Source organism: Harpia harpyja, chromosome 14, assembly GCF_026419915.1.
Source record: "Harpia harpyja isolate bHarHar1 chromosome 14, bHarHar1 primary haplotype, whole genome shotgun sequence".
Taxonomy (NCBI): domain Eukaryota; kingdom Metazoa; phylum Chordata; class Aves; order Accipitriformes; family Accipitridae; genus Harpia; species Harpia harpyja.
In genome coordinates this window covers 27,507,924-27,520,923 of record NC_068953.1, presented here as the reverse complement: position 1 = coordinate 27,520,923, position 13,000 = coordinate 27,507,924, and the positions used below count along the sequence as shown (strand labels likewise).

At 52.8% G+C, this 13,000-nt stretch overlaps 1 protein-coding gene across 4 annotated transcripts in view; it reads right to left on the bottom strand.

Moving 5' to 3' along the window:
• SHC4 (SHC adaptor protein 4) overlaps positions 1 to 7,223 on the bottom strand; it is a 34,368-nt gene extending 27,145 nt beyond the window's left edge. For 2 of the 4 annotated variants that reach the window (XM_052808365.1, XM_052808366.1), the window contains exon 1: positions 5,879 to 7,223. In XM_052808365.1, coding sequence (XP_052664325.1) covers positions 5,879 to 6,457 — 579 coding nt within the window. In that variant the 5' untranslated portion in view covers positions 6,458 to 7,223. Of the gene's footprint in view, positions 1 to 266; positions 411 to 3,503; positions 3,592 to 5,878 lie in introns of those variants that run through there. The other 2 variants (XM_052808367.1, XM_052808368.1) reach the window with 2 other exon arrangements.
• Positions 7,224 to 13,000: the final 5,777 nt, after the last annotated feature.

Below are 13,000 nucleotides of genomic sequence, written 5' to 3'. Positions count from 1 at the left end.
CAAGCAGCAGTGCTGTGTGTGCACATGAGCATGGCAGGGATCCGACTCCCATGCAGGCATTTCTTTTCCCAGCACTGCTTTAACAAGGCACTTTTCAAATGAGGGGGAAACCACTTCTGAGCTTCCCACAACCCTCTTTTCTCGCAGGCAAGGGCTGCCTGGGGTGGGTGCTGCCCTGCCGGGGGGGGCCACGGCTCTCTGCCATGCAGGGGAGGTGGCTGCAGAGCAGCGGGAGAGTTTCGCTTTGATTTGCTTGAATAACTCACCTCCAGCTTGCGATGGATCTGGTGGGAAGGAAGACTGGGCAGAAGAGAGCAGCAGCCACCAGCACATCGCAGGACAATTGCACTGGAGTTATAAGGTGACAGGCCTCTGCCTTTTACACCAAGGAGAAATGACTTTTGCCTGTAACAGCCATGGTGCTATCCTCCCTGTGGCTGGCTGCCGGGCTCTGGGACATGGCCTCATGTGTTGCAACACCTGATGTGACTGAGATCCCCCAGCTCTTGCTCTGGCAGGAAGGTGAAGCGCTGGCCTCCCTCCACGGACAACACCGGGAGCCAGCCAGGGATGCGGGGAAGGAGCAAGGCACAGATCACTGTAGTTTTGGTGGGGAAATTTTCTCAGCCCTTCCTTAGATGCTGCCTGTGGTGGCTTTGGGGTTGAAAAGCCACTGTGTCCGCTGGAAAGCAGAGAACACTGCGGCTACCCTGGCAGTGGCACGGCATTCCTGTCAGCTCACAGGTTGCACCACGCTGCCAACCGGCCACTCAGCTCGGCTGCTCATCCTGCAACACACAGCAGCATTCTACCAGGCTGGGGTCGGTGCTACGTAATGCCGTTAGCAGCCACCAGTCAGGCTGCTAATGAAGAGCTTTGGCCTGGGTTTGCACCCTGCAGGAGATTTGACTGACTCGTTCCTCAGAGCACAAAACCTGGGCAGAATGGGCTGAAAAACAGACTGAACACCTTCAAGGAAGAAAAAAGCCCATTAAAGACCATCAAGCACATTAAAAAAACCCACTAGTGGTTTGTCAGTGCCAGCCTGACTCTCCTCATGTGCTTGCCCTGCTCTCATCTTCCTCCCTCGAGCAGCAGCAGTGCAGACAGACAGGCTGGCCCTTGGTCTGTCCCGCACCTCCTGCCCGTGCAGCACAGCCTCTTCCCTAAGGGGCAGCAAGCTGTGGCTTTTTGTGATGAAGAATGCCTTTTGATAAATGGAAATTTTCCCAGAAAAGCCTGACCTTTTCATTCACAGGTGTTCCATTGTTAAACACGTTTTGAGAAAAAACCCAGAGAAAAGTTTGTAAATATACAGACACACACACACCCCCCCCTCTTCCTTTTCTTTTTAGTTTTGTGCTGAAAAACCACTTTCCGCAGCACTGTCCTCAGGCCAGGGCTCCAACAGAGTTGGTTCAAAACTGTCCTGTCCCGTGCTCCCGGCTGCGACAAAGCAAGAGGTGCAGCCGGTGGGACGAGGCACGCACAGCGGTGGGTGCTGCGGGGCTGCCACATGCCCCGTCCCCCCCAGCCCGCTGGAGCAAGCGCCGCCCCAGCACCCTACAGCCCCGAGCCCCCGGCTCATGATTCACAGCTGCAGCTCTGAAGCCGTGAATCACCAGAGCCCATCTCCTTCCTGAGAGAGCCCCGGCTGTTCGTACGCCTGTAGTTATTTATTTAAGATGGGCGAGATGCAAGATGCAGAGCAGGTCTCTGGGTGCCGTGTGCCAGGGATGTGGCTGCAGCTGAAATACCACAATTATTTCCCAGCCCTGAGCGTGGGAGAGGCACCGGCAGCTCCCTGGGACCAGGAAAGGGCAGCCCTGAACCCCCCCTCCCCACACAGAGGCAGGGAGCAGCTGCTGCAGGCTGACCTGTCGCACCCTCCATGGACAACAGAAGGACTGCGCAGGGGACGGCTGCCCACGTGCACTCTTTCAGGGCATACTTCATATCATTCTGAACGCCTACATTAGAAGTAGTCAGGTTCCTTTTACTCTAGAGACAAGCAACTGATTTTTATATATATATATATATATATATGTGATGGTATACATCCATACCTAGCAGAGGATCAACCTGTATATTGCTAAAACTCTGTTAAGACAAGGGATGCTGTAAACAACCTGTACTGTATTATTTCATTATAATACCATTATACTTTAAAATATCTGGCAATAGCATTTCCTTTCTGTATTTTAGTTAAATAGCACAATTTTAAACCAATCCGAACATCATCTCTCAAAGACTTGTGCATTATTATTTAAGCTCAGCCACAGAGCATTACTCCGTGTTAGGTCCAGTAACACCATCCTGCTGATTCTCACTGGTCTCAGAGGGGCAACTGGTGCAGGATAATCCTGAGAGCCAGCTTTTATTCTCCTGCTCAGGAGCGGCCACGTCCCTGGCACTCCCCAACGAGCAAGAGCAAGGACAGCAAATGCCTCTTGGAATATTCCTCAGGCTCATCACAGCCGTAACGAACACCGGCGGGACACACAAGTGCTGTGGCCGCTATGGGCACCGTTCAGAGACAACCTCAGCTCCAGATGGGTGGCGTTGTGGGAAGGCATGTAACAGATAGAATGTGAACAAGGACAAGGTAAATATCCACCTTGTAAACCCTGCAGCAAACTGTGTACACAGTATGTTTTGAAAAATAACACTGTGGGAATCAGAGCTGTCCGGGCTCCTATTTCAATATTAATATTTAGGCTCTTTGTTATTTGCACAAGCATCTCGGGGGGAACAGGTGCTGTTATGGGTCTCGGCTTCCTCACCAGAGCTCAGGTGACACACAGCCGTGACACAGGTGCCCTGTCACCACCAGTCACACATGGCTGCAGCTGCCTCCCAGGGAGACCCAATGAGCCCGGCATCGCCTCTTCTTAAACCAACCCCAGAAAGACAATTTCTGCCTCACTCCAGTCTGTAGGGGACAGCTTCTGCCCTAAGGCATTTAATTACTTCACCATATTTTTGCCTTTCAAAAATAACTGTAGATCCTCTCCACATAAGTGCCAAATCCTCTTCAGGCTCCAATTAAGCTTTTAAGGCCACAGATGTCCGGCAGCAGCAGTCCCTGTAACGTAGACCTGACCTTCCTCCTAAAATGGTCTCTCGGGGAGATCCCAATGATCCCATACCCTAACAGGGTGCGAGAAGCTGCGTGGGAACAGCGGGTGTCTCCAAACACCACAGGAGGGAGGGCAAGGGCCAAGGCGAGGGGGTAAAGATTGGGAGGATTGGGTAAGGATTCAGAGCAGCTCCCATGGCTACCCGGCCCCTCAGCCTCTTGGCCCTGCTTTGCCTCTGGGCGAGACCATCCCTCCGCACCACACTCCTGCCACACTGCAGCCCCGCGCCCCTGGCCGCTTCCCAGCCTGTCTGAGGGTCAATCGCCAGCTCCCAGAGAAGCTTCGTAGTCCCTGGGGAAATGAGCACCCTGCCTGTACTCTGCTGCAGAAGCCTCAGAACCCCCAGGCTACTTATTTACTGACCTGCTTGTTATTAAGGGGGCTGGTTGAAAAAAACACCAAGAGTTTGGCCAGAACACGTCAGCAATGCTCTTGCAACTCTCCTGGGGCTGGGCCCTGCAGCCCCACAGCCACAGGAGCAATAGCAGTGGGAAGATGCAGGAAAGATGCAGGGAAACAACGTTTCCCTGTTGTGTTGGGAGGCTCCTGCCAGTGACTCCCTTCAGAGACATTCCCCATGAAATAGGGTGACTTCCAGAAAGACCAGCAGAAAACCATACTGGAAATACAACCTGGGGAGAAGCAGGAGGGGACGAGCCCTTCCCCGCTTCACATGACCTCCCCATCAAGTCCTTCTCTTTTTTTGCTCTTTCTTCTGCCTTTCTTGCTCATGTGGTCCCTGGCAGGTGACACCTTGGTGCCTCTGCTCTCGGCCCTGGGCCACAACAGAAACCTGGGAAATTCCCCCTGCACTTCTTCATCTCCGCCCCATGTCAGAAACTGAGGTCTTTAAGTGTACCTCTGGCATTAGCGTTTCAGTATTTGAATCTCTGTAGGTACCCCAAAGCTTTAATCACAAGCTCCACTGCATTGGGCACTGCTCAAACCGCAGCACACGAGGCAGATCCTGCACAGCACGCGCTGGGCATCATGATGCCATCTGCCAGCGCAGGCCCTTCTGCGGCCTGGCCGAAAGCGTAGCACCTGGAGCTGCAGTGGCCCTTGCACTGTCACTGTAAGTCACACCCTCCATGCTCATTCATCTATTTTAGCAGCTTCCTGGTGTCAAAACCTCAACTGCTCTCGTTAGTACTAGAATTTAAAGAAAAGTAAACATAAAAGGACAGATAGCAGCACGATGAAAGAGCGCATCCCCTCCCTCCACCTGCTGCACCCCAGGTGAATGTCCCAGGGCCTCCTGCAGCTCTGCTCACAGCAGCTGGTGCCATGCTGGGACACCATTACCTTTCAGCCAACATCCCATCAAACCAGCTGTGTTACCACTGCTGGACGCCAGGCAGGCATCTCATTCCTGCCTGGGGAAATGTGAACACAGCTATCCCTCCATGTTGCTCTTCTGCCCTCTGACTTGCCTGCCCTCCTCCTGCATTTAGAAAGGGACTAATAGATTTTTCTTGGCCTTGCACCTTTTTTTAGACCTCCCTGCTTGTGAAACATCACACAGGAGACATAAATTTTGCATGGCTTACAGCTTTTTTACTCCTTCTGGCACATTTTGATACTTCCCGCACACCAAACTGAGAGGTTACACACACACTCTCTTAGCACCACACCTGCAGCCCACCGGGAGGAATAGATGCTGGTTAATAACCTCTTGTACGGCTTGTTTCTGTGGCCCCCCTTGCATGTCAGGGACAGGCACGAGGGCTGTGAGAGCTACAGGAGCCCTTGGCCAGCCCAGCCATTACATGAGTATTTCTGAAGCAGATTTAGACCGCTTCCTCTGCCATTTCCCCATGGTCTGCACTGGTTCCCTCCATGCAAGCAGCAGGCAGTTTTTGCCCGAGAGTGCTTTTGACAGATGAAGCGTAAGCACTAAAATGTGCGGGGTCAGAGGTTCAGAGCGTAGAGAGGAAGCAACAGCTAGCAAACGGCAAGGTCTGACCACAAAAATATAATGTCCAGGGAGGAAAAGAAAATTAGAAAGCTCCCAGGTGTGGCAGGGGTGGAGGGAGCGAAAGCACCGAGCCCAGAAGGCACGGTCTCCTCTTGGCCACTGACTGCTAACTAAAAGACGATACCCACCAACCCCAGTCCGCAACATGAAAAATACCCAGGAAGGCTATTTCAGGGTGTCTTCTGAAGAAACAGGCAGGGTTTTCTGTACATCATCATTAGCAAGAAAATCGGACACAGCCCTATAGCATCAAAGAAGGAGGGCGGCTTTTGCATCCTGTCCGCTTACCTCCCAGGGCAGGAGGCACGGGGGAGAGGTGCTCTAGGCAGCAGCAGTGGTCCCAGCACCTCTCCCACACCCTCCATGACAAATACATAAGCAGTGGGGGCCAGCATGCACCTAGTGCCTGGGAGCTGCTCTGCGAGGGATGGGAAGCCCTTTTCGTGGGCCTCCTTCTCCCTCCAACATGCATTTCAGGCCGGAGCAAGCCCTGTTTGAATTGCAGCTCAGCTGCACTTCTCAGAGAGTCTAAAAATAGTCTTTTGGAAATGGATGTTGTGGTACCTCTGGGAGCGGCTGTGGTCCTTTTAACTCCCTCAGTTCAACACCACAGCCCTACCTAGGGCAGGAGACAGGAAAGAGACGGGAGAAGTCAGTGGTTCGGCGCACTGAGTCCAGGAGTGGGACCACGGAGGTCACCCTGCAGCCACCTGAGCAGTTTGCTTTGTCAGAGAACGGAAACCCCGTGAGAAGTACTCACCCGCACGCCATAGGTCGTTCCTGGCTCCCCGCTTTCACCGCTCTGCGCGAGGCTCCTGTCCTGCCTGCCCGCAGAGGCGGCCTCCTCAGCTCCCCACACAGCGCAGTCACCTGCCGGCTTTGGGGTTAGGGCCAGCTTGTCCAGGTCAGGCTGTGGATAAGAGGCCGAGAGGCAGCTGATTTCAGGCGAGGTTGGGCTGCTCGGGATGGTAACACACTCCGTGAGTTTAATTCGCGGCACCTCCTTCATTCCCAGACAGAAGCTTTTCAGGCCCGGCAGATTTGACGGGTTGGCAAGTTTAATGTTAGCCATCCGGGGGATCAGCGTGCACAGGGTGGTGCAGGTGTCCTGGGGCCCCAAGGAGACATCTTCCGTCAGTAAATTAGGCGTTGAAGAATGGGAAGAGGAGGAAGAACCTTTGATATTTAAAGATGTATTTTGCGTACCTTCATCTAGGGATGTTATCGAATCATTTCTGAATCGGCTGTACTTAGCCCTGTGCAGCATTCCTGGATGTCTGAATAACCCTACATACAGGACGTGTCCACCAAGGCTCTGCTGGCTGCTGCGTTCTCTCATAGCCTTGGCAGTTCTGTAACTGGATACTCTTGCATAAATTGGCTTTTGTAGATAAATTACATGGAAATCAAACAAGTCAAACCATTTTAAAAACAGAAACCTATGGGATATTCTTGCCGACTCCCTCTCAAGTGGTTTATTTTCCTCAACAGACGACGCTTAAAATGGCATGGACATCTGGTATTTTGTAAGCAGTAATAAAAGCGGCATACAGGAAAGCACACCAGCGGCACAGCAGCTTAAGCTGAAGAGCCGCTACCCAAACCTGCCTTCACTGCCACCTCAAGCCAGGCACTAAATCCCACCTAGCTCTGGAGACTCACAGTTGCAGCACCGTTAATTGCGGAGTCCTGTCTGCAGCGAAAGCTCAAGCATATTCCACACAAAGCAGAGCAAGAGAGCTACAAGCTCAAACACATTTTCAGACCGGCATGAACCCCGTAAGGTGCCCAGCTCTCTGCATTTCCATCGTCGGCCGCCCCAAAGACGCAGAGCATCCCTGCGCTGCAACGCTCCTGCCCCGCGGTCAGGCACAAACCCAGTATTTTAAGAAAAATACTGAACAGCGCCGGCAGCTCTCGGCGTCAGTCTCGCTATGCTTGCTGGAAAGTCCTTCAGCACCATAATCCAGAAACAACAGAATATTCCTGCGCCTCCGGCACTGTTTCCCGCAGAGCCGCGGGGCAGCAGCTCCGCAGCGCCCGAGCCGCCCCCGCCGCAGCCCCGGCCGCCGCCGCCGCCGCTTTTATGAATGAAGGGGTTTTTTGTGAATGAGGCTCGGCGCGTGCAGGCGGGCAGCGCCGTGAATGGCGCTCGGCGGGCGGCCGCGGCCCGGCGGCCCCCGAGGTGCAGCCTCGCAGCCAATCGCCGCCCGCCGCCGGCTCACGCGCCCTCAGCGCGCAGAGAGCGGGACGATGGGGGGGGGGGAAGAGGGGGCGCGGGAGGGGGCGGGACCTTCCGGATGGTGCCGAAAATCCCTAAAAAGCCCCTTTCTACGGCAGGTCCCGGACCCCGCCCGGCCGTTCCTCCTTTGCCGCCGGCACAGGCAGCGCCAGGGGCTGAGGCTCAGCCGGAGCCGGGGCTGCCGTGCCCCCGGGCCACGCACCCGGCACCAAGGGAAGGACAGGCTTGTCCCAGCGTCCCCCCGCTCTGCAGCTCAGCTCCAGCCGCCAGCCCGGCTGGGGAAAGCCCGTCTCCGGCATTGCGCGTACCTCAGGCAGCGAAGGAAGCGAGCCGGGTTTATTTTACTCGCTGAAAATACCTGGGCCCTCAGCACGAGTTACCTCGGCTCCGCCTGGGGCTTCGACGCCACGGGCAGCGTGGTGGGAAGAGCAAGGCGGCACCGCGGGGGTCAGGCCGGGGGTGGGGGGGAGGAGTACAACGGCCTGGGGTCCCTCCGTTAGCTGAGATCTTTTCTCTTGATAGATTTTTCAATATTGAGTTCGCCTTCCTCATGCTCACGGTGATACTGGCCTCAGCCTCTCCTCGCATTTGGTGCTGGAAGTCAGCTGCTGGTGGGTGAGGAGAGGCCGAGCTGCCCACTGCCCTGCCTGGGACAGGAGAGGAAAATCATGGGCAGGGAGCTGGAGAGACCGAGAGCTCAACATAGCCATTGCATTTTTTTCTCTTGTATGAAAGCCGATGTTAATTCTGAAAGATGCAATAGCTGCTACAATGAAGTAGGGAAAACCTCCAGTCCAGACTCTGCTAGTGAAATACAGCTCAAAGACGAAGGGGCTGCTTTTGAATCAGCCCTTTTTGGGGAGGATGGCTCACACTGCCCACAAAATCAAACCCAAAGGCACAACCTGGACCGGGCACAAGTTACGAAAAGTGACTAATTTCTCAGGAAGCTTTGATGATGGCTTTGAGCACAAAAGGATAGAAAATGTTCAGAAGCTAGTAGCAGCACTATTGATTGTACATAAAGCACAGAAACTCTCTTAGCATAACATTTTTCTTCCTTAAATCTTTCATTTCAACACCACGCCAGAACATGACATCAACAGGGCCAGAAGAAACCGCCAGGATGGTGAGGCCGCTGGCAAGGAGGAGGGACTGGAGGGGGCTGTGAGCTGTATTTATCATAAAGGGGACAACAAGGACCAGTGTTCAGGGAGATGCTGATGCCCCAGGCTCTTGTCTCAGGGGGCCTCCCAGATTGCTCTTTTTTACCACCATGGAAAACACACAACCAGACAAACCAAATCTCCTCTTCCTGCGAGATCCTGCCTTACTATCCTTCCTACCTTTTCTCTGAGCACACAGCGAGGGTCTTCCTGCCTTACAGTAAGTCCCTCGGCATAGATGACGGCACCAGGAAAGGCTTCCCAGTGCCTTAGCTCAGGTAGAGACTAGTTCATGGCCATGGGCTGCCTCTGGCCCATGCTGGTCCTCATTTCCTGAGCCCTTCTGCCAGCTGCTCCTTCCTCAGGAAGCAATCTGAGCCTTCCTTACCTGTGTGAGAAAAGGGGCAGGCAGGGTCCCTGCTGGCCCTGCAGGAGATGCAATCCCCACTGTGTCCTACAGCAGCTCACAGAGCTGGCAGGTGAAAAGGGTTAATGGGACTGGCTTTAAACCTGTGTGGTGAAAGGGGACATTTTCAAGAAAAAGAAACAATAGTGCAACAGCCTGTCCTTTGCTGATCACCCAAGAGCTGAGCCCTGTCTGGCACCACACCTGCTCTCCCCTGGCCAAAGTGTTGTTGCCTTTCATAGGTGCCAGGGGAGGCTTCCCCAGAGAGGTGAAGGAGGCCGGTACATTAACCGGCACGGCTCGGCTCACAGGCACCGAAGAATGTGATTACAGCGTGGGAGGTGAAGAATAGCTGGTGTTTTACAGCAAGTTCCAGAGGAAAATGCAATTGTGACAAGCTCTGTTTTCAGCAGCGATCAAGAAAGACAAGCTCAAGAGCAGAACCCAGCAAAGAGCAGCATTGTCCAAGAAATAGTAGCCATTGTGGGGAGGGGGAGGAGGGAAAAGAAAAATGCCATGCCTTTGTAAATTAAAAAGCTTTTTTCTCAAGGCTAAAAACAAGATTTCTGTTTAAGATACTGGCAAATCAGCCTCTAACCAGCACAGAGAACAAAGCTCCTTTAAGCACTGGTGAAACTGAGCCTACAGCCTTGTATGCCACCTAAAAGGAGCCTGTGTTTCTTGCTCACAGCTAGAGTTCCCAGTTGCCCACAGAGCTCAGGGCCCAGGGAGCTGCCCCAGCTCACTGCCCACCTGCCCACCACTGCCCTGGCAAGACACAGGGAAAAGTCATTTTGCCCCTTACGTGGCTGCTGGCATGCGGCGGTGCGTGCTGCCAAAGGGCTGCACTCTGCGTGTTTTCTCAGGCTACATGGGAATGCCCTACTGGTGCACAGTTACAAGCTGAAACCTCCCTCGGTCACTATGTTACCAGCCCCATCACACCCGAACCCTCCTTCACACCCCGTTTACGGCCCCAAACAGCCTCTTAGCCTCAAATATGCTGCATGAAATACTGATGTGAGCAGCCCCTAGTCAGGTATTGTCAGAGGGGTCAGGAGCTTTGGCAGGTGTAACCACATTGACAGGGCAGCACCATTACATAGGAGCCAGCAGTTAACCAGCTACAGCCACCTCTAACGTCCCTCTAAAAGAGCTGCAAAGTAGACGAGCTAGCAGCAGCCGTGTCTCCAGCATCACTGCAGGGAGCCTTTGCGACAGGAAGCAGCAGTGCCAGCCTGGAGCCCCAGGAGAACCCTTGGGAGTGACACCATTTCAGATTTGGGGCTGTAAGATCACAGCTGTAGCAGGGAGTTCCACACCACCGTGCGACCCTCTCTTTGGAGCGCAAGGGCCAGGGAAGGCCGATGCCAGGACATGCACGCGTGGTGCTCACTGGCAACAGGAGAGCTCAAGGCAAATTGGGGACCAATTTAGAAGAGAGCAGCCAGCTCATGTGTGGGCAGCGCAGGGAGCAAAGCTGTCACCCACCAGCCCAGCACACCCAAAAAGCAGTTGCACTCCTGCAGGAGCTCAGAGGAAGCTGTTGCATGCTTCTTGCAACTGGCATGACAGAGCTCAGCCTTTCTGTTAAAACATGGAGTAAACGGGGGATTTTTTTTCCCTGTATAAATAGCAACAGCAGAGTTAATTCATGCTAAGGTGCACCGAGCTGATCCACCTTCCTTCCTCATTGACATGCCTGGGTGACACTGGCAGAAATCAGCAGAGTGTTACAGAACGGCAGGAAAACCCCGTCACCAGCAACGTGGTGGCAGGTACCTTTGGGAAGCCCTGGAGCATGCTTATTTGCATTAGCAAAAGTCATACAGAGCCACTGTTTCTTTCAATTGAAAGAAATTTATTTTCCCACATATTGACTCGTTCTCACTGTTTAATTTCCTATAGATACTTCTCCCTAGTTCTCAGCGAGTTAAAACCAGGTGTATTTGACAACTGCAGCCCACCTCCTACTTTTCAGGAGAGTCAGAGGGGGTTTGCACAGGCTGAAGACACAGACCTGAGACCTAATAGGTTTGAGGAGGACAAAGGCATGGTCCTGGATACAAAAGCAGAGTCAAAGATTAGACTACCACTGCTTTTCTCCTGTTCTAGCTCTGAAAGATCCAACAGTGCTACCTCCCAGAAAACATGTCCTAAGGTGACTTAAAGACAAGTTGCAATTTTCCTTCTCAGGCACCATGCTGTGTTTTGCTTGGCCCAATTTAAGCCATTCACAGCTATGTTGCTTTGTCCGAAACCGCAGCTGCAAGACAGCAGAAGGCAGGGCTGCTCCACCCAGGAGAAGGGCACATCCCTACAGCTGAGCATGTGAGGGGCAGGACCCAGCATGGCACGCAACAGGGCTTAGCTGGACATGCTTCACGTCCTTCCTTTTCACCTTCTCTTTGCCTGGCAACACCGCCACCCTCCTCCCTCAAACACTGCTGGGCTTTGCCTTTTCCACCAGGACAGCCCCATAGCACAGGGGAAGAGCAATGAGCTGGAAACTCCTGTGCAAGGGCCCAAAATTCAGAGCCTGAAGGTTGCTCAACAGCCAGCACAAAGCCAGTCCTTGCAGCTCTGGGGGAAAGCAGTCAGCAAAGATAAACCCCATGTGCCCCAGCTTATTGACAGCACTGGGGAAGAGGTGAGAGCTGAACACTGGCGGAAACCACAGTGTGGGGGACCCATGCCACAACTGTCCCTTCTGCAAGGTGGATGATGCCAGCCTCTGCAAGCTCAACAAGGATGTACCAAACACATCAGAGCTAGCCTGAGCTGCTACAAGCCATCAGAAAACAACGTACTGCCCTAACCACTGCTTTCTGAAAGGAGATCTGCATACTAAGAGCCCAAAGATAAGTTCAGCAGTACTTGCTGGCCTGCCTCAGCACTGCTTGCAAGGAGGCTGAGTGGCCATGGGCAAAACCCAGCATCATCCAATGTCTGTTGTACCACAAAGTGCTGAAAACGACAGCAGATTAAGCGTCTAGTGCCTGGCTCCCGCTTTGAGTACAGCCCCACAGCAGGAGGGATACAAAGACAAATTTCAGCCTGAAGTAGCCTAAAGCTTCATCTCTGCAGAATTACCCACCACATGAAACAAGTTTCAGCAACAGCACAACGAAACTCCTGTCAGCTCAAAAGGAAGCTGGAAGCAGTCACACTTCAGGGGCAACACAGGGCTTGGTATCCACGCGGCAGCAGGCAGGGAACATCCTTTCCTGCAATTCAGCTTAAAGCGGTATTTTTTGTAGGGCAATCCACTAGCACATATTTGAAAAGAATAAATCCCACAACACAGTTGAACTTCTCCTAGTGTCTCCCTAGTGGTGCACAGGAGACCCAGGGAAACACTGGAGGACATACCCTTACTCAGCATCTCCCACTTCCATCCTTAGATGGCTGCCTTTAACTTGGCTGCAGTAAATCAGAAAGGAAACCTTGACACCAGGGCATTTCTGATTGCTTTGTTTTTGTTAATTTGCTCTCTTTCTCTACAATCAACACTCCTCCATAAGGGAGGTTTTGCAAGAGCTTCTTCCAGTTCTTGCTACCTACAGCTTTTTTGCCAAACATCCTCACCTACTCCTCAAGACAGTCGATGGCAGAAGGGGCACTTGCCTTCTTAACTGCAGCTGGCAAATCCCCAAGAGTTTGAAACAATACTCTCAGGGGCAGAATCCATCTAAAAATGCACACTTCCCTTGCAGGAAATGCATTATAAAGAGTTTAATGCTCTAAATAACTTTTGTTTAGTTTTTTTCCTGAAAGATGCCACCCAACAGGAAGACTTTTACTGCAATTTTTGGAAAACATACAAAACCCCCACAAGTTTAGAGTGACAGTATTTTTTTGTAGCTTTGTAACTCTGCAAGAAATGAGTAACCTACTATATAAGCATGAAGCCTTATAAAAGCACAAAGTTGCTTTAAATTTAGCATGGATACACATTTAACTTCCCCTATAAATACAGGCTGAACCACTGCCTGCATGCATGGTGCTACTGCAGCCTCTGCGGTCTCCAGGGGAACCCAAGCACAGCCAGGGCTGCCACACAGATAG